The sequence below is a fragment of the Phaenicophaeus curvirostris genome, chromosome 26 (assembly GCF_032191515.1).
Source record: "Phaenicophaeus curvirostris isolate KB17595 chromosome 26, BPBGC_Pcur_1.0, whole genome shotgun sequence".
In the NCBI taxonomy this organism is placed as follows: domain Eukaryota; kingdom Metazoa; phylum Chordata; class Aves; order Cuculiformes; family Cuculidae; genus Phaenicophaeus; species Phaenicophaeus curvirostris.
In genome coordinates this window covers 3,187,627-3,212,437 of record NC_091417.1, presented here as the reverse complement: position 1 = coordinate 3,212,437, position 24,811 = coordinate 3,187,627, and the positions used below count along the sequence as shown (strand labels likewise).

At 64.2% G+C, this 24,811-nt stretch overlaps 4 protein-coding genes across 4 annotated transcripts; 3 read left to right on the top strand and 1 right to left on the bottom strand.

Annotated features, from left to right (window-relative positions):
- Positions 1-1,167: 1,167 nt before the first annotated feature.
- Positions 1,168-6,719, top strand: SP6 (Sp6 transcription factor). The gene is given in 3 exon segments (XM_069876846.1): positions 1,168-1,278; positions 5,578-6,299; positions 6,301-6,719. Coding segments are annotated over 2 exon segments (1,101 nt in total). The 5' UTR covers positions 1,168-1,278; positions 5,578-5,601; the 3' UTR covers positions 6,704-6,719.
- Positions 6,720-13,153: 6,434 nt separating this feature from the next.
- SCRN2 (secernin 2) lies at positions 13,154-17,196 on the top strand. The gene is made up of 7 exons (XM_069876669.1): positions 13,154-13,371; positions 14,092-14,273; positions 14,345-14,544; positions 15,059-15,274; positions 15,394-15,559; positions 16,336-16,513; positions 16,634-17,196. Exons 1-7 carry the CDS (start codon positions 13,207-13,209, stop codon positions 16,790-16,792), a joined length of 1,266 nt encoding a protein of 421 aa, XP_069732770.1. The 5' UTR covers positions 13,154-13,206; the 3' UTR covers positions 16,793-17,196.
- LRRC46 (leucine rich repeat containing 46) lies at positions 17,183-20,198 on the bottom strand. The gene is given in 8 exon segments (XM_069876692.1): positions 17,183-17,611; positions 17,614-17,884; positions 18,018-18,087; positions 18,789-18,898; positions 19,081-19,127; positions 19,557-19,665; positions 19,758-19,845; positions 19,940-20,198. Coding segments are annotated over 8 exon segments (1,383 nt in total).
- A 566-nt stretch (positions 20,199-20,764) lies between these two features.
- MRPL10 (mitochondrial ribosomal protein L10) lies at positions 20,765-24,515 on the top strand. Its single transcript, XM_069876853.1, has 5 exons — positions 20,765-20,846; positions 21,748-21,917; positions 22,741-22,905; positions 23,006-23,150; positions 23,878-24,515. The coding sequence occupies exons 1-5, from the start codon at positions 20,804-20,806 to the stop codon at positions 24,126-24,128; spliced, it is 774 nt and encodes a 257-aa protein (XP_069732954.1). The 5' UTR covers positions 20,765-20,803; the 3' UTR covers positions 24,129-24,515.
- Positions 24,516-24,811: the final 296 nt, after the last annotated feature.

Below are 24,811 nucleotides of genomic sequence, written 5' to 3'. Positions count from 1 at the left end.
GTGACAGTTGGAGGGTGGCAGGATGGGGTTACAACAGGGGTGACAGAAGGGGGTGACAGAGGGGATGACAAGAGGGGGTGGCAGGAGGGGGTGGCAGGATGAAGTGACAGGATGGGGTGTCAGAGGGGGTTACAACAGGAGTGACGGGGGTGACAGAAGGGGGTGACAGAGGGGATGACAAGAGGGGGTGGCAGGAAGGGGTGGCAGAGGGAGTGACAGGAGGGGGTGACAAGAGGGGTGACAGAGGGGGTGACAGTTGGAGGGTGGCAGGATGGGGTTACAACAGGGGTGACAGAAGGGGGTGACAGAGGGGATGACAAGAGAGGGTGACAGGAGGGGGTGAAAAGAGGGGGTGACAGGATGAGGTGACAGGATGGGGTGTCAGAGGGGGTTACAACAGGGCGACAGGGGGTGACAGAAGGGGGTGACAGAGTGGATGACAGGAGGAGGTGACAGAGGGGGTGACAGAGGGGGTGACAGTTGGAGGGTGACAGGATGGGGTTACAACAGGGGTGACAGAAGGGGGTGACAGAGGGGATGACAAGAGGGGGTGGCAGGAGGGGGTGACAGAGGGGGTGACAGGATGAGGTGACAGGATGGCGGGTCAGAGGGGGTTACAACAGGGGTGACAGGGGGTGACAGAAGGGGATGACAAGAGGGGGTGACAACAGGGGTGTCAGAGGGGGTGACAGGAGGGGGTGACAGTTGGAGGGTGGCAGGATGGGGTTACAACAGGGGTGACAGAAGGGGGTGACAGAGGGGATGACGAAAGAGGGTGACAGGAGGGGGTGTCAGAGGGGGTGACAACAGGGGTGACAGAAGGAGGTGACAGAGGGGGTGACAGGAGGGGGTGACAGAAGGAGGTGACAGAGGGGGTGACAGGAGGGGGTGACAGAGGGGGTGTCAGAGGGGTGACAGGGGGTGACAGAAGGAGGTGACAGGGGATGACAAGAGGGGGTGACAGGAGAGGGTGGCAGGAGGGAGTGACAGGAGGGGGTGATAGAGGGGATGACAAGAGGGGGTGACAGGAGGGGGTGTCAGAGGGGGTGTCAGAGGCGTGTGGGCCGGTCCCCCCCCGCTCTCTCCGCACGGGTTAAAGGCACCTGGGCCGGGCGGGGCGGGGCGGGGCGGGGGCAGCGCCGGGGCCGGGCTGGGACCGACCCGGCCATTCCTGCTCTCCCGGCCCGGTGGGTGCCCGGTCCCTCGGGTCCCTCCGAGCCCCAGCCCCAGCCCGGCCCATGCCGAGGGTCCCGCGGGGAGCCCGCAGCCTGCACGCCCGTACGTACCCGGGGAACTCCCCGAACCGCCCCCCCGGGACCCCCCCCCGGGACCCCCGAGCGCTGGGGAGAGGGTGCAGGGTGGGATGGGACCCCCCGACGGGAGACGGGTGCCCCCCAGACCCCCTTTTCCAGCCCCTCCAGCCCCGCAACTGCTGCCGGGTGCCCCCCAGACCCCCTTTTCCAGCCCCTCCAGCCCCAAAACCAGTGCCGGGTGCCCCCCAGATCTCTTTTTCCAGCCCCTCCAGCCCCAAAACCAGTGCCGGGTGCCCCCCAGATCCCTTTTTCCACCCCCCAAACTGGTGCTCTATGCCTCCCAGACTCCTTTTTCCAGCCCCCCAGCCCCCAAACCGGTGCCGTGTGCCCCCTAGACCCCCCTCTTCTAGCCCCACAACCGGTGCCGGGTGCCCCTCAGATCCTTTTTTCCAGCCCCTCCAGCCCCAAAACCAGTGCCGTGTGCCCCACGACTGATGCTGTCTGCTCCCCCAGCCCCACAACCGGTGCCGTGTGCCCCCCAGCCCCACTTTTCCCAGCCCCCCCAGCCCCACAACCGGTGCTCTATGTCCCTGAGACTCCCTTTTCTAGCCCCCCCAGCCCCACAACCGGTGCTGTGTGCCCCCCCAAACCCTCTTTTCCAGCCCCCCAGCCCCACAACCAGTGCTCTATGCACCTCAGACCCCCTTTTCCAGCCTCACAACCAGCACCGTAACCCCCCCCCGCCGGATTCTCTCTGCTCCCCCAGCCCCATAACCGGTGCCGTGTGCCCCCTACACCCTCTTCTCCCCCTCCTTCTCTCCTCCCGACCTTGAAAACGTTGCCATGTGCCCAGAAGCACCCCCTCCGACCCCCCGTCGGATGCCGCAACTGGTGCCGTTGTCCCCCTAGCCCCCATTTTCCAGCCCCCCAGCCCCACAACTGGTGCTGTGTGTGTCCCCCCCGCCCCGTCCAACAGAGCCCCGGGGAGTTTCGCTCCGGCCCCGGGCAGCTTTGCTGTGGGTTGGGCGGTGGGATGAACGGGCGGCATCGCCCTAAACCCAGAACTTCATCCCCTAAACCTGAATTATCACCTCCCCCAATCCAAAACTTCATCCCCTAAACCTGGAGCATCACCCCCAAACCCAAAACTTCATCCCCTAAACCTGGAGCATCACCCCCAAACCCAAAACTTCATCCCCTAAACCTGGAGCATCACCCCCAAACCCAAAACTTCATCCCCTAAACCTGGAGCATCACCCCCAAACCCAAAACTTCATCCCCTAAACCTGTGGCATCACCCCCCAAACCCAAAACTTCGCCCCCTAAACCTGAATTATTACCCCCCAAACTCAAAACTTCGCCCCCTAAACCTGAATTATTACCCCCGAAGTCCAAAACTTCACCCCCCAAACCTGAGGCATCACCCCCCAAACCCTAAACTTCACCCCCTAAACCTGAATTATTACCCCCCAAATCCAAAATCTCACCTCCTAAACCCAAATTATCATCCCCTAAACCCAAAACTTCATCCCCTAAACCTGGAACATCACCCCATAAACCCAAAACTTCACCCCCTAAACCTGGAGCATCATCCCCGAAACCCAAACCTTGGCTCCCTAAACCCAAAATATCACCCCCCAAACCCCAAACATCCCTCCCTAACCCACGACTTCACCCCTAAACCCACAACTTCACCCCTAAACCTGCGTTATCGCCCCAAACCCACGGCATCGCCCCTAAACCCGCAGAATCCCCCCACCCCAGGGGTCCCGTTCCCCAGCCACGCGTCGGGGGCTCCCCGAAACCCGCTGGGGCTGCGGGTAGCACCCGTTCCCAAAGCCGCCGTGGGGCGAGGCACTTGTGGGGCTGGGAGACGGGTAAAGCCGCCTCTGCCCAGCCTGGACCGTGACTCACGGGACGCAGCGCTTGCCCCGTGCCTCAGTTTCCCTGCGGTGAAATGGCCAGCGCGTCGCCAGGGAGGAGGAGGAGGGGGGATGGGGTGGGGGGAAACACCTTGGGGATTTTTGTCATCATTCCCGGATGGAAAAATGCTCCGGGAGGTTCCGTGAGTGGCTGCGGCAGGTGGACAGGGTAGGGACGAAGTGAGGGGATCCCTCCCAAAAACTCCATCCCAGAAAAAAACCATCCCCAAAAAACACCCCCATCCCCAAAAAACGTCCCAGCACCCCCCCATCCCAAAATCCCCATCCCAGCACCCTCCATCCCAAAAAACCCATCACCAAAATCCCCATCCCAGCACCCTCCATCCCAAAAATCCTGTCCCCAAAATCCCCATCCCCAAAATCCCCATCCCAGCACCCTCCATCCCAAAAAACCCATCCCCAAAATCCCCATCCCAGCACCCTCCATCCCAAAAACCCCATCCCCAAAATCCCCATCCCAGCACCCTCCATCCCAAAAAACCCATCCCCAAAATACCCATCCCAGCACCCTCCATCCCAAAAATCCTGTCCCCAAAATCCCCATCCCCAAAATCCCCATCCCAGCACCCTCCATCCCCAAAACCCCCTCCCCAAAACCCCGTCCCAGCACCAGGTTATTCCCTGGTTATGGGATGAATTTCCAGCAGAGCAGGACAGGATGCGACCCAGCTGGGGGGGGGTGTCTCAGTCCCAGTGGCACCCCCAAACTGGAAGGGATGTCGGGGTGCACTGGGAGGGCTGCAGCAGTCAGCTCTGCGATGGGAGGGTCCCTCTCCTCGGGGTTGGGGGGCTGGGGGACATCCCTGCCTGATCTGGGGGGCCCCGTGAGGCGCTGGCTGCCACCCCGTATTCCCATAAAGGGTCAGGACTTTGGGGGTTCACGGTTGTGACCCCAATCTGGCACCTGGAGGGGGGGTTGGGGGCTGGAGAGGGAGCTCAGGACCCCGCTGGGGTGAGAGCTGGGACCCCCAGGAGGCAGAGACGGTCCCCACCCCCCAAATTGGCACCAAGTCCCCCCCCAGGGTTGGGGTGGGCAGAGCTGACCCCCCCCCACCATGAGGAGCAGCACCCCAAAACCTGCCCTGACCCTGGGGGGCTCATCCTGGCACTGGTGCAGGACCAAGCCCCCCTGGCATTGGTATCACAGGTGGGGTGCATCCCTTTGGGGGGGTTTGGCACCCCCCGACTCCCACCCCAATCTTTGGGGTCCCCCCATCCTCCCCAGTGCAGCCTGGCAGGGAACAGCAGTGCCTGCACACAGCTGGGGGGGTCTTCGGTATCGGGGACCCCCTCCCTGCCCTGGGCGCACTGTGCTGGGGTTTGGGGGGGTCCGAGCCCCTTGGGGCAGGGGAGTTCCCCCCCCCCCCCAAAATGCTTCATCCCCCCTGGGTGTCCCCCTGGGGTCTGCGCCGTCCTGCGTGGGCTGGGGGTGTCGGGGAGCTGGTGGGAGGGTCTGGGGGGGTTCTGGGGGGTGGGTGGGAATTTGGGGGGCGGGAGCCGGTGGCGGCAGGTGGATTTCGACACCGGGGTGCGGCTCGTCCCCAGTGGGGTTTGCGCAGCTCCCGGTGAGTCACGCTCTGCCGGGGAGGCAGCGGCTGCCGGGGGGTCCGGGGGGGGCTGGGGGGGCCAAGGCAACTAGAACCTGGCTTCGAAGGGCTGCTGGGGGCTAAGCCTTGGGGGTTCACTGCCTCCCCGCAGCCTGCTCTGCGCCCCATCCCGCCGCCAGCACATCTCGGGGTGCAAATCCACCCCCTCGATGCCTTTCAGCCCCCCCCCCCCCCAGCAGCCTGGGGGTCTCCCTGTGGGGCTGGGGGCTCGGGGAAGGATGGGGGATGGCGAGGGTTTCCCAGCAGAGCTGAGGTGTTGGGGAACAGGGGGCTTGGGGACCCCCTTGGGGACCCCAGCTTGTTGCGGAGCCGCGATGGGACGTTGGAGGTGACGAGGCAGATGGTGGCAGCTTCTTTAGGGTTTGGAATCATGCACAATCCCTTTGGGGCTGGCACGAGGGTCCGCAGGGCGATGGGTGCCAAGGGGGGACCCCTGCCTGGTGCCACTGTCCTGGGGTCACGCGGGGCTGCGGAGCAGAGAAAACTGCTTAGTGGGGCAAGGGTGTCCCCAAATCATGGGTGTCCCCAAATCATGGGTGTCCCAAAATCGAGGGAGTCCCAAAATTATGGGCATCCCCAAATCATGGATGTCCCCAAATCCATGAGTCGTGGGGACCTCATGCCAGTGCAGGATGGGAATCGGTGCCAGGTTCGCCCTGGTGCCAAACCTCTCCGTGTGCCAACGCGCACCGGGGAAAAGAGTTTTGGGGGTGCCCCCCCTTTTCTCACAGCTCTCCTCTCCCCCCCCCCCCCACTCCTCTTTGGCCCCTCCAGGTGTGTCTGCGCCGCCGCCCCGCAATGCTGACAGCGGTCTGCGGCTCTTTGGGGACCCAGCCCTCCGATGCCCCCCGCGCCTCCCCGACCCACCTGGATCTCCAGCCGCTCCAGCCCTTCCAGCCCCACGGCAGCGCCCCGCTGGGGGCCTCCCCGCACCCCGACTTCTCCTCCCCGCTTCCAGCCCCGGAGCTGCCGCTGGCAGGGCCCGACGCCACCGCCGCCTTCGCCAACCCCGGCACCTTCGAGCCCCATGGCGCCGCGCGGTTAGAGCTACCCTCCGAGGGCGCTTACGCCAAGCTGCTCCCTGCCACGCCGGACATGGCGCATCCCTACGATTCCTGGTTCCGACCCCCCCATCCCGGCCCCCCAAGTGAAGAAGGAGGCATCAACTGGTGGGATCTCCACGCTGGAGCCAGTTGGATGGAGCTACCCCCAGCTCAGGGCGCGGGGCTGCAGGTACCGGGGCACCCGGGGCTGCCGCCGGCCCTAGGGGGGTACGGCGGGGGGGAGCCCCAGCTCTGTGCTCCCCCAAGCCACCTGCTGCCCCCTCCGAGCCAGCACCTCCTGGGAGCCGAGGGGGCGAAGGCGCTGGAGGGGCCCGCGGAGCCGCGGGGGCCGGAGGCGGAGGGCGGGGGGCGCCCCAAAGGTGCCCGTCGCGCGGTGCCGCGGGGCGGGGGGCAAGCGGCGTGTCGCTGCCCCAACTGCCAGGAGGCGGAGAGGGGGGGGGCCGTGCCCGGAGGGGGCGAAACGCAAGCACCTCCACAACTGCCACATCCCGGGCTGCGGGAAGGCGTACGCCAAGACGTCGCACCTGAAAGCTCACCTGCGCTGGCACAGCGGAGACCGACCCTTCGTCTGCAACTGGCTCTTCTGCGGCAAGCGCTTCACCCGCTCCGACGAGCTCCAGCGGCACCTCCAGACCCACACGGGGGCCAAGAAATTCGCCTGCCCCGTCTGCGGCCGCGTCTTCATGCGCAGCGACCACCTGGGCAAGCACGTGAAGACGCACGACGCCGCCAAGGAGGGCGGCGAAGGCGAAGCCAAAAGCGCCGGGGAACCCAGCGCCGCCAAGGGAGGAGGCAAGCGGGAGGCCGAGGGGGGCAACGCCGCCCCCACAAACTGAGCCACCCAACCCCTGGGGGGGCGCGGGTGGGGAGCACCCCAGGGTGGGAGCCGCTTGGGGGGGGACCCTTCGGGCTGGTCTCTGAAGGGCGTCGGGGTGTTTGGGGGTGCAGGGCTGGCACCTTGTGCGTGAAGTCGGGGGGGACGAGGCTTGCGGCCGATGTGGGGCTCGGGGAGCGCCCGGAGGTGCCCGGCGGCGGTTTCGCTTGTCCCGTTCCCCTTCTCCCGCCCCGGTTTCCCCCTCCCTGTCCTCCCCCGGTTTCCCAAATCCCTTTTTTATTTTTTTTTGGTTTATTTTTTTTTTTTTTCGGGAGGCTGCTGGCAGGCGTGGGGCTGCTTGGGAGGAACATCAAGGGGAGCCGAAGGAGCGGGCGCTGCCCGGGCACGTCCAGCCCGGAGGGGAGGAAGGAGACGGAGAAAGGGAGCGAGGAGAAACCCGGGAGCCTTCGCTCCCGCGGCCCCCGTCTCCCTCCCCGTGATCCCCACAAAATCTTGGCCTAACTCCCCGCTCTTGTGTCACCCGTGAGGTTTCAGCACCCTCGGGGGGCTCCGTGGTGCCCGCGTCCCACACCCCAACTGGGGATGCTGGGCTGGCGCGGGTGCTGGGGGCTTGGGGGTGGCCAAAGCCTTTTTTTTTTTTTGGCCCAAACGAGGGTCCGAATGGGGCAAAAGCGAAATGCTGCTGGGCCGGGGGTGGCGGGGGCCGCAGCGGGCGCGTGGCGTGACGGAGGGTGGTTGCCCAAGCGCACACCTGCAGCTTTCCCACACCCACCGCCGCGGCCCCGGGAGAGCCGGGGAGGCCACATTCCTCCAGCCTTGGCACGGGCGCCACGCGGACACCCCTCCTGGGGACCCCGGCATGGTGGGGGGACCCTCTGATGGTGCCATCCCTCTTTGGGGATCCCATGAAGGCGGGGGGACCCTCTGACCGTGCCATCCCTCCTTGGGGACCCTGTGAAGGCGAGGGGACCCTGGTCATGCTGTCCCTCTTTGGGGATCCCAGGATGGTGGGGATCCCCCTGGCCATGCCGTCCCTCTTTGGCGACCCCGGGATGGTGGGGAGACCCTCTGACCATGCCATCCCTCTTTGGGGACCCCATGAAGGCTGAGGGACCCTGGTCGTGCTGTCCCTCTTTGGGGATCCCAGGATGATGGGGATCCCCCTGGCCATGCCATCCCTCTTTGGGGACCCCGTGAAGGCGAGGGGACCCCGGTCGTGCTGTCCCTCTTTGGGGATCCCAGGATGGTGGGGATCCCCCTGGCCATGCCATCCCTCTTTGGGGACCCCATGAAGGCGAGGGGACCCCGGTCATGCTGTCCCTCTTTGGGGACCCCAGGATGGTGGGGGGACCCCATTGATGTCCCTCTTTGGGGATCCCAGGATGGTGGGGATCCCCCTGGCCATGCCGTCCCTCTTTGGGGACCCCAGGATGGTGGGGGGACCCCACTGATGTCCCTCTTTGGAGATCCCAGGATGGTGGGGATCCCCCTGGCCATGCCGTCCCTCTTTGGGGACCCCAGGATGGTGGGGGGACCCCACTGATGTCCCTCTTTGGAGATCCCAGGATGGTGGGGATCCCCCTGGCCATGCCGTCCCTCTTTGGGGACCCCGGGATGATGGGGGGATGCCTGGCTTTGCTGTCACTCCTTGGGGACCCCAGGATGACGGGGGGATCCTGGTCACACTGTCCCTCTTTCAGGACCCCGGTGATGTCCCTCCTTGGGGACTCTGGGATGGTGGGGATCCCCCTTGGCATGCGGTCCCTCCTTGGGGACCCCACTGATGTCCCTCCCCAGGGAGCCGGTGATGGTGGGGGGACCCTGGCCATGCTGTCCCTCTTTGAGGACCCCAGGATGGTGGGGGGACCCCACTGATGTCCCTTCTTGGGGACCCCAGGATAGTGGGGGGACCCCAGCCATGCCATCCCTCCTTGGGGACCCCAGGTCAGTGGGGGGACCCCGGCCACGCTGTCCCTCCTGGGGACCCCATGAAGGTGGGGATCCCCATGGCCATGTCATCCCTCCCTGGTGACCCCACTGATGTCCCTCCCCAAGGACCTGGTGATGGTGGGGGGGACCCCTGGCCATACTGTCCCTCTTTGGGGACCCTGTGATTGTGGGGGGACCCCACTGATGTCCCTCTCCAGGGACCCTGTGATGGTGGGGATCCCCCTGGCCATGCTGTCTGTCCTTGGGGACCCTGGGATGGTGAGGGGACCCCAGCCATGCTGTCCCTCCTGGGGACCCCACTGATGTCCCTCCTTGGGGACCCCATGATGGTGGGGGGACCCCTGGCCATACTGCCTGTCCCTGGAGACTCCTGGGGACCCCGGTGCCATCTCCTGGGGACCCCATGACTGCAGGGGACCCTCCCAGCCATGCTGCTTATCCCTGGGGACCCTTGGGGACCCCGCTGCCAGCCCCCCCCCTTGGCCATTGCTGTCCTTCCCCAGGGACCCCTTGGGGTCCCCCCATCTCCAGGGGACCCCGCCCAGGTCCTCCTGGGGACCCCCTGGGACACCCCCACCAGGGACCCCAACTCTCCCCTCCTATGGGGCTGCCCCCCCCCCTCATTCCCCAGGGGACCCCAGATCTTCCCTCCCTCCCCCCCCCAGGGATGTCAGCCCATGAAATTTGGGGTTTGGACCTTTTTTGGGGTCTCATCACCCCCCCAAAATCCCAGTTTAACCCTTTGGACTCCGAAGACGATGCTGATCTGGGGGGGGGGCGGCGAGATGAGGCTCACAGGGTGTGTGTGGGGGGGTGGGTGTCGCCCCCCAGTCTGCACCAGTTCACACCAGTTGGGAATCCGGGGAGGTGGGGGGAGATTTGGGGTGCGGGGGTGTGTGTGATCTCCTGGCATCCTGGGGTTTGGGGGGGCCCTGGGGGGGCTTGGAGCCCCCCGGGGGGGGGGAAGGGGTGGAGGTGAAGTCGATGGGGCCGTAGCCAGAGAGTGCCCTGATGCCTTTGGGTTTGTTTGTTTGATTATTAATTATTATTATTAATTATTATTATTATTAATATTATTAATTATTACTATTTTATTAAGATGAAGCCAGGCTTTGCCACTCGGGCAGAGGGGGCGTCTGGGGGAGGGGGTGGGGACCTCGCACCCCAAAACCCAGCTGGGATATTGGTAGCCAAGCCGGGATTTTGGTAGCCAAGCCAGGTTTTGGGTAGCTGAGCCTGGCTTTTCGGTAGCCAAGGCAGGGTTTTAGTAGCTGAGCCTGGATTTTGGTAGCCAAGCCAGTATTCTAGTAGTCAAACTAGTTTGATTTTGGTAGCCAAGCCTGGATTTTGGTCGCCGAAGCTGAGGTTTGGTAGCTGAGCCTGGATTCTGGTAGCCAAGCCAGTATTCTAGCAGCCAAACCACTTTTATTTGGGTAGCCGAGCCTGGATTTTGGTAGCCAAAGCTGAGGTTTGGTAGCTGAGCCTGGATTCTGGTAGCCAAACCACTTTTATTTGGGTAGCCAAGCCTCCATTTTGGTAGCCAAAGCTGAGGTTTGGTAGCTGAGCCTGGATTCTGGTAGCCAAGCCAGTATTCTAGTAGCCAAACCACTTTTTTTTGGGTAGCCGAGCCTGGATTTTTAGTAGCCAAGCCTGCGTTTTGGTAGCCACACCTGGGGTTTGGTAGCTTGAGCCTGGATTCTGGTAGCCAAGCCAGTATTCTAGTAGCCAAACCAGGTTTTTTGGTAGCCAGGCCTGTCTGCGGCGGCAGCCCGGGGCCCTGGCGTGTTTCGGGGGGCTCCTCGGGGCTCAGCGCCACCGAGCTCGTCCCCCGCGGCCCCCGGGGCATCGGCTTGCCGCGATGGGGCAACCGAGGCGGTAAAACCGGGTGGGGAAGGCGGGTGCCGGGCTCCCAGCGCCGAAACCAGTCCAGCCGGACGCCAACTGGGGCGCCTGCACCCCGACCCGCGCCCCCACCCCAGGGCGAGCCCCGCGGGGGCCAGCGCACCTCGATCCCAGCCCGAGGGTGACGGGGGGGCCCCCCACCCTGCGAGGGGCGTCGAGGGGGGCTGCGGGGATGGGGGGGTCAGATTGGAATAAACGCCGCGTGTTTTCCATGTGCCGGTGCTCTGGGTGCGTCAATGAGGGGGAGCGGGCACCCCCACCCTGGGAAAAGGACCCTGGGGACACCACCCAGACCCCCACCCTGGGAAAAGGACCCTGGGGACACCACCTAGACCCCCATCCTGGGAAAAGGACCCTGGGGACACCACCTAGACCCCCACCCTAGGAAAAGGACCCTGGGGACACCACCTAGACCCCCACCCTGGGAAAAGGACCCTGGGGACACCACCCAGACCCCCACCCTGGGAAAAGGACCCTGGGGACACCACCTAGACCCCCACCCTGGCCAAGGGATCCCAGTGATGGCACCATGACCCTCATCCTTGGAAAAGGACCCTGGGGACACCTCCCTGACCCCCACCCTGGCCAAGGGACCCGGGGGACACCACCCAGAGCCCCACCGTGGGAAAAGGACCCTGGGGACACTCCCCAGACCCCCACTCTGGGAAAAGGACCGTGGTGATGCCACTCAGACCCCCACCTTGGCAAAGGGACCCTGGGGACACCCCCCTGACCCCCACCCTGGGAAAAAGGACCCTGGGGACACTACCCAGACCCTGGTCGATGGACCCTGGTGACACCCCCCTGACTCCCACCCTGGGAAAAGGGACCCTGGGGACACCACCCTGAACTAAGGGACCCTGGGGACACCCCCTTGACCTCCATCCTGGCCAAGGGACCCTGGGGACACCATCCCGACCCCCACCCTGGGAAAAGGACCCTGGGGACACCACCCTGCCCTCAGAGGGGGGGGTGTCTCTGCCCTCAGAGGGGGGGTCTCTGCCCTCAAAGGGGGTGTCTCTGCCCATAGAGGAGGGGTCTCTGCCCACAGAAGAGGGGTCTCTGTCCACAGCGGGGGGTGTCTCTGCCCTTGGGGGGGGGTCTCTGCCCTCGGGGGGTGTCTCTGCCCACAGAGGGGGGGTCTCTGCCCACAGAGGAGGGGTCTCTGCCTACAGAGGGGGGTCTCTGCCCATAAAGAGGGGTCTCTGCCCATAGAGGGGGGGTCTCTGCCTACAGAGGGGGGTCTCTGCCCATAAAGGGGGGTCTCTGCCCATAGAGGGGGGGTCTCTGCCCACAGAAGAGGGGTCTCTGTCCACAGCGGGGGGTGTCTCTGCCCTTGGGGGGGGTCTCTGCCCTCGGGGGTTGTCTCTGCCCACAGAGGGGGGGTCTCTGCCCACAGAGGAGGGGTCTCTGCCTACAGAGGGGGGTCTCTGCCCATAAAGGGGGGGTCTCTGCCCACAGAAGAGGGGTCTCTGCCCTCGGGGGGGTCTCTGCCCATAGAGGGGGGGTCTCTGCCCATAAAGGGGGGTCTCTGCCCATAGAGGGGGGGTCTCTGCCCACAGAAGAGGGGTCTCTGCCCAGAGGGGGGGGTCTCTGCCCTCGGGGGGGGGTGTCTCTGCCCACGGAGGGGGGGTCTCTGCCCAGAGGGGGTGTGTCTCTGCCCTCGGGGGCGCTCTCTGCCTACAGAGGGGGGGTCTCTGCCCTCGGGGAGGGGTCTCTGCCCTCGGGGGGGGTGTCTCTGCCCTCAGAGGGGGGGTCTCCGCCCCCGAGGGCCCCTCCCGCCGCCGTGCGCCCTCCGGCCGCGAGGAGCCGCCACCGGGAGCTCGGAGAGCGAGAGCCGGAGCGGGTTTGGCTGCGGGAGCGGGTCGGTGCGGGGGAACCGGGGCCGGGGGGGGGGGGGGGGACCGGGACCGGGGAACAGGAGGGGCTGGGGGGGCTCCGGACCCGGGGCTGAGCAGGTGGGGGTCCCAGGAGCCAGGTCTGTGGGGCTGGGGGTCCCTGGACCCGGGGCTGAGAGGATGGGGGTCCAGGAATGGGGTCCACGGGGCTGGGGGTCCCTGGGACCGGGATGGATGGAGGTCCTGGGATCCAGGTCCATGCGGTGGGGACCGGGACAGGTGGGGGTGAGGGAACAAGGTCCATGGAGCTGAGTTTCTAGGAATAGGAGGTGAGCGGGTGGGGGTCCTGGGAAATGGGTCCATGGGGATGGGGGTCCCAGGGCTGATCCCGGGGGGCTGGGAACTGGGTCTGTGCGTATGAGGGTCCCACCTGCCATGGGCACAGGGAGGGGCTGGGAGCTGGGGTGCTGCGGGTGGGGGGTCCCGAACGCCAAGGCTGAGCGGGTGGGGGTCCTGGGAACCAGCTCTGTGGGGTGGGTGTGGGTCCTAGGTGCTCAGTTTTGCAGGTGGGGGTCACATTCTCCATGGATGCAGGGGGTCCCAGTTACTCAGAGTGTGCAGACAGGGGTCCTGGGGCAGGAGGTGCCACCTGGGGGGGTTATTCCTGATGTCCCCCCACATCCAGGGACAGCATCATCCCCTCCGAGAGCCCCGTATCCTCAAGGTTGCCAGCCCCACAGGGACCCTGAGGTCCCCCCGTCCAGGAGAGGGACAAGGGGGTCATTCCCCTCGGTGCCCCCTGTGCTGGTTTAGGATGGAGGGGTGGGAACCCTCGTCCTGCAACTGCTTTGTGGCACTGCCGCCACACACCGCGACCCCCGCCGTCATCTTCGCCAAGAACGCCGACCGGCCACGCCATGAGGTCCAGGAGATTGTCTACGTCCCCGCCGCCGTCCACCAGCCCGGGGACAAAGTCCAGGTGAGGCTGCAGGGGACGGTTCAGCGAGAAGGACCTGGGGGTGTTGGTTGACAGCGACTGACCATGAGCCAGCAGTGGCCCAGGTGGCCAAGAAGGCCAATGGCATCTTGGCTTGGATCAGAAACGGCGTGACCAGCAGGGCCAGGGAGGTTCTTCTCCCTCTGGACTCGGCACTGGGGAGACTGCTCCTCGAATCCTGGGGTCAGTTCTGGGCCCCTCACCACAAGAAGGATGTTGAGGCTCTGGAGCAAGTCCAGAGAAGAACAACAAAGCTGGTGAGGGGGCTGGAGAAGAAGAGGAGCGTCTGAGAGAGCTGGGAGTGTTTATCCTGGAGAAGAGGAGGCTGAGGGGAGACCTCATTGCTCTCTGCAACTCCCTGAAAGGAGGTTGTGGAGAGGAGGGAGCTGGGCTCTTCTCCCAAGGGACAGGGGACAGGACGAGAGGGAATGGCCTCAAGCTCCACCAGGGGAGGTTCAGGCTGAACATCAGGAAAAAATACTTCATGGAAAGGGTGATTGGGCCGTGGCAGAGGCTGCCCAGGGAGGGGGTTGAGTCCCCTTCCCTGGAGGGGTTTAAGGGACGGGTGGACAAGACGCTGAGTGACATGGTTTAGTGATTGATGGGAATGGTTGGACTTGATGATCCGATGGGTCTTTTCCAACCTGGTGATTCTATGAGTGCACCAGGTCTCAGCCCTGCTCTGCGTTCCCCCCGCCCCAGTGCACCTACCTGGAGATCGAGCAGGCGGAGAAGACCCACGCGGTGGTGCTGAGCCGCCCCGCCTGGCTCTGGGGTGCCGAGATGGGCGCCAACGAGCACGGCGTCTGCGTGGGCAACGAGGGCGTCTGGACCCGCGAGCCTTTGGGCAAGGATGAGGCGCTGCTGGGCATGGACCTGGTGAGGTGAGGGCAGCGTCGGGTCCCCCCCAGCTGCCCCCACGCCGTGCCCCACGGCTGACCCACGGCGTGGGCAGGTTGGGTTTGGAGCGCGGCAGCTCTGCCAGGGAGGCCATGGAGGTGATCACGGCGTTGCTGGAGCGCTACGGCCAGGGTGGGAGCTGCAAGGAGGAGCCGGTGCCCTTTGTCTACCACAACACCTTCCTGCTGGCCGACCGCACCGAGGCCTGGGTGCTGGAGACGGCCGGGCGGTACTGGGCAGCCCAGCAGATCCGAGGTGAGCCAGCACTGGTTATACTGGGAAAAGCGAGTCCAGAGAAGAGCAACGAAGCTGGTGAGGGGGCTGGAGAAGAAGAGGAGCAGCTGAGAGAGCTGGGGGTGTTTAGCCTGGAGAAGAGGAGGCTGAGGGGAGACCTCATTGCTCTCTACAACTATCTGAAAGGAGGTTGTGGAGAGGAGGGAGCTGGGCTCTTCTCCCAAGGGACAGGGGACAGGATGAGAGGGAATGGCCTCAAGCTCCACCAGGGGAGGTTCAGGCTGGACATTAGGAAAAAATATTTCATGGAAAGCGTCATTGGGCACTGGCAGAGGCTGCCCAGGGAGGGGGTTGAGTCCCCTTCCCTGGAGGGGTTTAAGGGACGGGTGGACGAGGTGCTGAGGGACATGGGTTAGTGTTTGATAGGAATGGTTGAACTTGATGATCTGATGGGTCTTTTCCAACCTGGTGATTCTATGATTCTGAGACGGGGAGCCCTGCTCCCCCTGTAGCCTGACTCCCTCCGCCTTCACAGAGGGCAGCCGCAACATCTCCAACCAGCTCAGCATCGGGACGGAGATCACAGCCGAGCACGCGGGGCTGCGGCAGCGAGCGCGCAGCCAGGGCTGGTGGAGCAGGGACAGCGAGTTCAGCTTCGCCGAGGTCTTCTCCCTGGCACAGCAACCCCCTCGCATGGAGGCTGCCAAGGCTCGCTACCATGCCGGGAAGGAGCTGCTGCGGCAACACGCAGGTGGGAATGGGGACAAGGGACACGGATGGCCACCCGTGGCTCACCCCGGCATCACCACGCTGCCCGGAGAAGCTGTGGTTGAGCTGCCGGTGGTGACGTGGTTGCCCCTTGCCTGCCAGGTCACATCACAGCAGAAACGTTCATGGCCATCCTGCGGGACAAGAGCAGCGGGATCTGCGTGGACTCGGAGGGTTTCCGCACGGAGGGCAGCATGGTGTCCGTGCTGCCCCAGGACCCTGCGCTGCCCTGCATCCACTTCTTCACCGCCACCCCGGACCCCTCCAGGTGAGCACACTGAGGGGACACTGAGGACTACTGGGTGAGGGAAAGGCTGTGGATGGATCTTCTGGACTTCAGGAAAGCCTTTGACACAGTTTCTCCCAGCATTCTGCTTCAGAAACTGTCACCTCTGGCCTGGACAGGCGCACACTCTCCTGGGTGGAAAACTGGTTGGCTGGAGGGCCCAGAGAGTGGTGGGAAATGGAGTTAACTCCAGCTGGAGGCCAGTGACAAGTGGTGTCCCCAGGGCTCAGTGCTGGGTCCAGCCCTGTTCGATGTCTTTATCAATGACCTGGATGAAGGCATCGAGTGCACCCTTAGCAAGTTTGGGGATGACACTGAGCTGGGTGGAAGCTGGATCTGCTGGAGGGTCGGGAGGCTCCAAAGGGATCTGAACAGGCTGGACCCATGGGCTGAGACCAACGGGATGAGGTTTAACAAGGCCAAAGGCCGGGTCCTGCACTTGGGGCACAACAACCCTGAGCAGCTCCAGACTAGGAGAAGTCTGGCTGGAAACTGCCTGGAGGAGAAGGACCTGGGGGGGTTGGTTGACAGTGACTGAACATGAGGCAGCAGTGGCCCAGGTGGCCAAGAAGGCCAATGGCATCTTGGCTTGGATCAGAAACGGCGTGGCCAGCAGGGCCAGGGAGGTTCTTCTCCCTCTGGACTCAGCACTGGGGAGACCGCTCCTCGAATCCTGGGGTCAGTTCTGGGCCCCTCACCACAAGAAGGATGTTGAGGCTCTGGAGTGCTGGCTGAGCCCCGGTGCTCCTCTCTGGCAGGTCCGTCTTCAAGCCCTTTGTCTTCGTGGCCGGCCTCAAGCCTGTGCCGCAGGTGAGATCTCCCACCTTTGCTGATGACCCTGCCAAACAGATCCCACGGTTCCAGCGCGTGGTCGATCGGCGGCACGAGCTCTATCGACGGCATCAGGCGGCGTTGGAGCTGATGGAGAAGGACCAGGTACTGCAGACCCTTCCCCAGCCCCCCAGGACCCTCACGCTGCCCCTTGGTGATGTGGGAGGCCGATGAATTCCCTGAAAGCACCCGGTCTCAGCTCTCCTCCCTCCCCGACCCCACCAGGAGCAGGGCCAGAAGCTCCTGGAGACGCTGCGGGAGCTGGAGAAGCAGGGCCTGGAGGGGATGAACGCGCTGCTGGAGGGGGTGGTGGCCCCTCACCCTGAGGAGCTGGCCGACCTCTTCTTCGACTGTGTGGAGGCAGAGATGAAGTTTTACACATAAACCCCACGCAGGCGGGTGGGATCTCATCCCTCCCAGCATTGCTCCTGGATAGGGGATGAGAAAACCTTCCCGGTGCCCAACCCTGGCTCCTTGCCTCTTCCCAACACGGATCAGCTGAGTGGTGAGGAATGGCTGGACCAGCATCTCCAGCCCTGCCTGGAGCCGCGGAGCCTCCAGCCCCCCTAACTTGCCCCGGAGGAATCAGAACTTTCGAGAGGTGGCCATGCCCTGAAAGACGGGTGCGGTGGGAAAGGAGGAGGACTTGGAGAGGGATTTGGAATCCTGCCTGCAGCACGAGGTGTCTTTTCCCACCACCGGGCCCCTCTGGGGCTGGCTGCAGGGCTGGGGCTCTGTGGCAGACAGGTGGATTGCTGTAGGAATAAAGAGGCTTTAATCCCAGCCGCGCGGTGCCGTGCTGCTGCGGGGTATTTTGGGTAACAGCCTATTTCTAGCTCCTCTGGCACGAATCTCCTCCTCCAGAGCCTTGGCCCGGGGCTGGCTCTTGCTGGGACCTTGCTGGGGCTGCAAGCAGGCGTGTTGTCCTCTGGCTCCCGGCAGCAGTGGCAGCCGCGTCTCCAGGTTCGCGTGGGTCCAACGCTGAGACCGTTGGGGTCGTGGGGCTGCGATAGCAGCTGCTCCCTCCCTGCCTGAGCTCAGCGGTACCGGAGAGAACAACAGGCCCTGATGCTCCTGAAGCTCTTCCAGCTCCTCCAGACGGCTCTGGTGTTCCTCCAGGGCTTCCTTCCGCCTCTGTCGCGAGCGCTCAGCCAGCTCCCGGGGCAGATCCACAAAGAAATCTGGGATGGAGAGAGGGAAGGAGAATTACAGGAGAGCCAGCATGGCCACACAAGCTCCCTGTCACCCCTGGGGACAGAAGGATCATCCTGCTTAACCCCCAAGCGTGCATCGTGTCCTGCCTCCATCTGGGCACCTTTGTCTGCAGTGAAAGGGCCGCTGGGCTCAGTGAGTGACTCGTCATCTTCATCCTCACTGCTGGAAGAGCCTCCTTCCTCCTCTTCCTCCTCCTTGCTGCCAGGGATGGGCTGGCCGTCCAGCTGCAGGAGCTGAGGCAGGGCTCCCACCACCAGCTCTCTGCAAGCACCAAAGGAAGGTCAGATGTTCCCCTGCCACGGGGCATCACCGGTTGTGCCCTGCTGTGGGGCTCGTGGGGTTTGGGGGGCTGCCTCTCCCCCTCCGCTGCCCCCGTGGCTGCCCCCTCACCCACCTGTATCCACGCTGCTGGGTGCAATTGTTTCCCCTTAAGTCGAGGAGACGGAGGCTGCGGGGCAGCTCGTCTGCGGAGATGGAAAGGAAGGCAGAAAGGTGCTGAGGTGGGGCCTGAGCACCCCCCTCCACCAAACCCCCGTGCCCCCCATCTCCTGCAGCTCTTCACCCACCCCCAAAGCAGCAGCCCTGCTGTGCGAAGCCGTCTCTTGCCTCGCAGCTGGGGAAACTGAGGCAGGGAAGGGGGCAACACGTGTTGCACGTGTTTCTGTGTGAGAACAGAGGGTTTTCCTCTTCCCAGCCTCTCACCATTCCCTTTCTCGCCCCTGTCTGCCAGCAGAGGGGCTGGTGCCACAACAGCAGTGCTGCAGAGGTGGGGAGGGAGTTGTTATCCCTCCCTCTCGGGTCAAAAATCATCCCCAGGAGGAGCTGGCTGAAAGATGCACGAAGCAGTGGCAGGGCTGGAGCGGCTTTGCCTCAAGATTGGAACCCTCAGGTCTGCTCTGAGCCGCTGAAATGTTCTGCTGAAGCAGTACACAAGGTGGAAGCAAACCCTTGGAGTCTGCTGACACAAGGACAGCTCAAACCTGGCCACGGGGCTCCTCAGGTGTGACACTGGGACACGCAGGAAAGCCCCAGGGTGGCTCCATTGGGAGCTGAGGGTCAGAGGCTCTGGTGGAGCCTGCACCAAAGGTCTGTTGGTGTTTCCCTGGTAGCCAAGTCACCTCTCAGGCAGCCCCAGGTCACGCTGGGACCCGTTCCTGCCTCTCACCTGGGTCCAGCGTCTCTATCCTGTTGTGGGCCAGGTCCAGGACACACAGATGTCGCAGGGGCTGCAGGTTCTCCACTCTGCGGATGCGGTTTCCAGCCAGGGAGAGGAACCTGTGGAGCAGAGGGGGAGCAGCGGTGTGACAAGGGGGACACTGCAGCCCCCAGGGTCACAGCCAGCGGCAATGGGCGACCAGGGGCTGCAGCTCGGACCCCCTGAGCTCTGCCAAGGGAAGGAACGAGCTCTGCTCTCCTCTGTCCACAGAAAATGATCTTGGAGCAGGAGCTGCCCGTACCGCAGGTTGGGGAAGCAGGCCAGATTCTCAATCTTCTCAATTTGGTTCTGAAAAACAAAAACAGTCAAAAAAATAAGACACACACACCCTGCAGAAAAAAAGGAACCCTGCTGAAGGAAAAAATCAGGGTTTGGGAGCACCCTGGAATCACTCCAACCTCATGCAGGGAATGGGATGTTCCACTGCTGCCACAGGAGCTTTATGGAAAGGGTGTGGGGCTGAGGCAGCAGAGATCAGGAGGACCCCAATGCTCCTCATGTGGGTTTGAAAAACACCAAAAGGGTCAGCCAGCCCCTCACTCCAATGCAGTCGGTGGTGTAGCCATGGGAGGGGAGCGCTGCAAGCTCCCCTGGCCATGCAGGGAGGCAAAACGCTGGAGCAGAACTGAAAAAATCCTCCTTGAGGAGGGCTTCACCCTTTTTTTACCCCCTTTTTTTTTACCTTTATGGGGGCTGAGTTCCGCTGTAGCATCTTACCTGTTGCAGGTAGAGGCTGTGAACCCCTGGCAGGCTCTGGAGCTTCCCAACAGCGCAGATGCTCTGCCGGTCCAAGCGGAGGGTTGAGGGGAGCGGCAGGTCGATGGATCTGGAGGAAAAGGGATGCTCAGGGGGTCCGAGTGCCCAGACACCCTCCCTACCAGCCTGGGCGGTGGAGGTGGGCTCTGCGTGGCCCCTCACCGTCTCTCTGGGCATGGGGGCTCCCCCAGGTTCCTGATGGTGGGGAGGCTGTCGGAGAGGGTCACCCCCGGGGACGTCTGCTCGCAGCCTGTGGGAAAACCAAGGTGAGGGGGCTCAGGTGAGTGGGGTCCCCGTATCCCCCCCGCCTGACCCCTGAGCAGCCCCCGCAGTGGCTCCCTCACCCCCAGGCAGGGTCTCCGCCTGCCCAGGCATGGCAGGAGGGTGGTTCAGGTCCTCGTCCCCTCCTTGAGCTCCCTGGTGGGTGCGCGGTGGGCGCTGGGCTGGCCCTGCAGTGCTCTGCAGCAGGGATGGGGCTGGGGCGATGGGGGGCAGGAACCTGTGGGCTGGTGGGGGTGGTGGGGACATCACTGCTGGGCTGGGGGGCGTCAGCGCTGGGACCCCTGTGTGGGGCTGAGGGACCCCAGAGTCTGCGGGGACCATGGGGCTGGGATCTCCAGGCGGCAAAGGGGTGCTGGAGGGTGCAGAAACCCCTGGGCTGGGACTGGGGGGGTCACAGGGACCAAGTCCTTGGGGCTGGGGGGCACAGAAACCCCTGGGCTGGGATGGGGGGGGTCACTGGGACCAGGTCCCTGGAGATAGACCTCAGGGCTGGGGCAAGGAGGGGGTCACTAGGACCAAGTTCTTGGGGGCTGGGATGGAAGCGGGTCACAGAGACCAAGTCCCTGGGTGCTGGGGGGGCACAGAGACCCCTGGGCTGGGGGAGGGGGGGCAGTGGAACCAGGCCCTTGGGCTGAGGGGGGTCACCAGGACCAGGTCCTCGGGAGTTGGGCGTGCAGAGACGCCCAGGATGGGACAAAGGGGGGTCACCGGGACCAGCCCCCCAGGGCAAGGGGTGTCCCTGGGCCTGGGTCCCCTGGGCTGGGGTCACAGGGCGCCCCGGGCAGGGCCACAGGCCGCGGCGTCCCCGTTGCTAGGAGACGGGAGGACCGGAAGGGGCGGGGCGGGTTCCGCCACCTTCCCAGAGGGCTTTGCGCCGCCGCCGCCGGTTCCTCCGCCTTCCCAGAGGGCTTTGCGCCGCAGCCAACATGGCGGCGCTGCGAGGCGGCGGGGGGGCGCCATGGCGGCGCGGTGAGGGCTCCTTACCGGGGCCAGGCGGCTCCACGGGGCTCGGAACGGGGCTGGGTGGCGGGTTCGGGTGTGTGTGCGGCCCGGCCTGGCCTCCCCCGGGTCCCGCTACCCACCCCCGGCTCTGCTGCCGTGCCGTTCTCGCCCTCTCCCCGCATCCCCGGTCCCGTTCTCGGCCCCCCCCTATCCCCGGTCCCGTTCTCGCCCTCTCCCTCAATCCCTGGTCCCGTTCTCGCCCTCTCCCCCCCATCCCCGGTCCCGTTCTCGCCCTCTCCCCCCATCCCCGGTCCCGTTCTCGCCCTCTCCCCCCATCCCCGGTCCCGTCCTCGCCCTCTCCCCCAATCCCCGGTCCCGTTCTCGCCCTCTCCCCCCATCCCCGGTCCCGTTCTCGCCCTCTCCCCCCATCCCCGGTCCCGTCCTCGCCCTCTCCCCCAATCCCCGGTCCCGTTCTCGCCCTCTCCCCTCATCCCCGGTCCCGTTCTCGCTTTCTCCCCCCATCCCCGGTCCCGTTCTCGCTTTCTCCCCCCATCCCCGGTCCCATTCTCACTCTCTCCCCCCATCCCCGGTCCCGTTCTCGGCCCCGCCCCCGCCATCCCCGGTCCCGTTCTCGGTCCCCCCCACCCCATCCCCGGTCCCATTCTCGCCCCCATCCCCAGTCCCGTTCTCGGCCCCCCCCCCATCCCAGGTCCGTTCTCGGCCCCCCAGTCCCGTTCTCGCCTCCCCCCGGTCCCGTTCTTGGCCCCTCTCCGTCCCGTTCTCGCCCCCCACCGGCCCCACTGCCCTCCCGTTCTCACCCCCCAGGCCCCTCACCGCCTGGGTTCTGCTCCCCTCTAGGTCCCCCACCCCGGGTCCTGCCCCACCCAGTGCCAGCCCTGAGTACCATCTGTGTCCCCTCTGTCCCCAGGCTGGCTGCCCGCCCTGCAGCTCGTCCGCCGCAGCTCCAAGGCCGTCACCCGGCACTGGAAAGCCATGCACTTCCAGCGCCAGAAGCTGATGGCTGTGACCGAGTACCTGCCCCCGCGGCCGGCCATCCCGCCGTGCTGCCTGCCCCGCGCAGAGGAAACCCGACAGGAGGTAAATCCCGTGGCTGTTGTGAGACCTCGGTGTCCGAGGAGCTTTTTCAAGCCCTGTCTGTGCTTTGCTCTGCGGGTTTAACAGAGGCTGCGCAGTCCCCACCGAGCCCCGGGACAGCCCTGCCCTGGGATTAGCACATCTGGCCTCTTCCTGAGGTGTTTATGCTGGTTTTCATAATATCACCAGGTTGGAAAAGACCCATTGGATCATCGAGTCCAACCATTCCCGTCAGTCACTAACCCATGTCCTTCAGCACCTCGTCCACCCGTCCCTTAAACCCCTCCAGGGAACGTGACTCAACCTCCCTCCCTGGGCAGCCTCTGCCAGTGCCCAATGACTCTTTCCATGAAATACTTTTTCCAGGCTGACCCTCCCCTGGTGGAGCTTGAGGCCATTCCCTCTCGTCCTGTCCCCTGTCCCTTGGGAGAAGAGCCCAGCTCCCTCCTCTCCACAACCTCCTTTCAGGAAGTTGGAGAGAGCAATGAGGTCTCCCCTCAGCCTCCTCTTCTCCAGGCTAAACACCCCCAGCTCTCTCAGCCACTCCTCTTCTTCTCCAGCCCCCTCACCAGCTTCGTTGCTCTTCTCTGGACTCGCTCCAGAGCCTCAACATCCCTCTTGTGGTGAGGGGCCCAGAACTGAACACAGGATTCAAGGAGCAGTCTCATGCTGGGGGTAGCTGGGAGAGGCACCAGCTGGTAGAGAAGTGCTGGAGACCCGGTGTGTCCCCATCCACGGCAGCAGGTCCGTTTGCAGGGTTGGAGCTGGGGGAGGCAGCAGCCGTTGCCGCTTCCCCTGCATCCGCATCGCTGCTCGCTCCCTGCAGGACGACGGTTACGCTCGGCTGTTGCGGCGGCAGGTGGAGGAGGCGTTCCGGGAGAACCGGATGATCGCTGTCTGTCAGTACAACTCCATGCCTGGTGAGGACGTGGTGATGATGAGGCACTACCTCCGCAAGCACAACATTGAGGTCAAGTTCTTCCTAAACGAGGTAGGGGCACGGTGGGATGGCAGGCAAGGGTCGGGACGAGGAGATGAAAAGCAGCCTCTGTGCTCCCTGCTGTGTTTTGAGAGCTCTCTCTCTTCCACAGATTGTCAGACCGGTGCTGTCGCAATCCAAATACAAGAACCTCCTCCCTCTCTTCGTGGGGCGCAATGTTCTGCTGGTGAGCCGGGAGACAAAGGCGAAGGAGATGCTGCGGGTGCTGAAGGGAGTTCCGCAAATCAACCTCCTGGGTGAGCGCCTTCCCTGCATCCCCGCTGGCTCGCGCTGGCCTGGGGGCTCCATCCAGTGCTGGGGAGAGGGGATCCATCCAGCAGGATCCACACTGATGGAGCCGTATCTGCGGGATCGCTGTTGTGTCCGTTAAAATGAAGAGAAGGTTGGCAAGGGGCAGGCGTCCTTCCTTACCTGTCCATGAGTCTGGGTGCCCTTCCCTGCTTCTCTGTGGGTGCCGTTCCTTGCCTCTCTTTGTACCGTGGGAGTCCTTCTCGGCCTCTCCATGTGCACAGGACGCCTCCCTCCCTTTCCCTGTGCTCCTGTGGGAGACCGAAGGACTCTGGCTCTCGCACCCGTGCTGAGCTCTGCTCCTCTGTTTAGGCTGGAGAAGAGGAGGCTGAGGGGAGACCTCATTGCTCTCTCCAACTCCCTGAGAGGAGGTTGTGGAGAGGAGGGAGCTGGGCTCTTCTCCCAAGGGACAGGGGACAGGATGAGAGGGAATGGCCTCAAGCTCCACCAGGGAAGGTTTAGGCTGAGCATTAGGAAAAAAATTTTCATGGAAAGGGTGATTGGTCCCTGGCAGAGGCTGCCCAGGGAGGGGGTTGAGTCCCCTTCCCTGGAGGGGTTTAAGGGCCGGGTGGATGAGGCGCTGAGGGACATGGGTTAGTGTTTGATAGGAATGGTTGGACTCGATGATCTGATGGGTCTTTTCCAACCTGCTGATTCTCTGATTCTCTCCCCCAGGCGCCTGCATCGATGACACCATCCTGAGCAGGAAGGGGGTGGAGAACTTTGCCCGGTTGCCACCGCTGGAGGCTGCCCAGGGGCAGACGGCGGGTGCCCTGGCGCTCCTGCCCTCCCAGACGTCCTCCCTGCTCCAGCGCAGCTCTGCGTACCTCACGGCTCTCCTGGATCGGCACATCCAACACCTGCAGGCAGCGGAGACGGGGAGCCCGGCTGAGCCCAGCCCTCCCCAAAGCTCCAGCGATCGCTGATGCTGGCTCCCAGCCGGGCCTGGGAGTCATCTCCTTCCTGGGCCTTGGTCAGGGGGGGATCAGGGATGGAAAGTGGCTCCGTGGAAGGAGGCTGCGATGAGACCGAGGGTCCCGAGTGTCACCAGCCCTGTTAGGGAGCTCCGGCCTTTCCTTTTACTCCCTGCACCTACAGCACCCGCAAACATCCTGGCTTCTTTTTTTTTTGGCTCTGTGGGGCCGTGCTTGGAAGTCACTGGGATCAGCTGGAGTGTGGGGGGAGCCGTGGTGGAGCTGGTGGGGAGGGGATCCAGCGCTGCGAGCCGCTGTGCCCTCTGGAACTGGAGAGCGAGGCAGAGCGGGATCTAACATCTGTGGAATCACCATTAAAGGGCTGTGCGTGGCGGTGGAGATGCTGGAACCCGCGTCTTGGATTTGGGGAGTGGCTGGGGGGGCTTCCTGCCCTTCGGTGCTGTGAGGAGAGGCTGGGGGTGTCTGAGAGTTGGGGGCAGAGTGGGACTTGGGGGCCTGAGTGAGGGGAAACCTGGAGGTGTTCAGTTGTGGGCCCCTCACCACAAGGAGGATGTTGAGGCTCTGGAGCGAGTCCAGAGAAGAGCAACGAAGCTGGTGAGGGGGCTGGAGAAGAAGAGGAGCGTCTGAGAGAGCTGGGGGTGTTTAGCCTGGAGAAGAGGAGGCTGGGGGGAGAC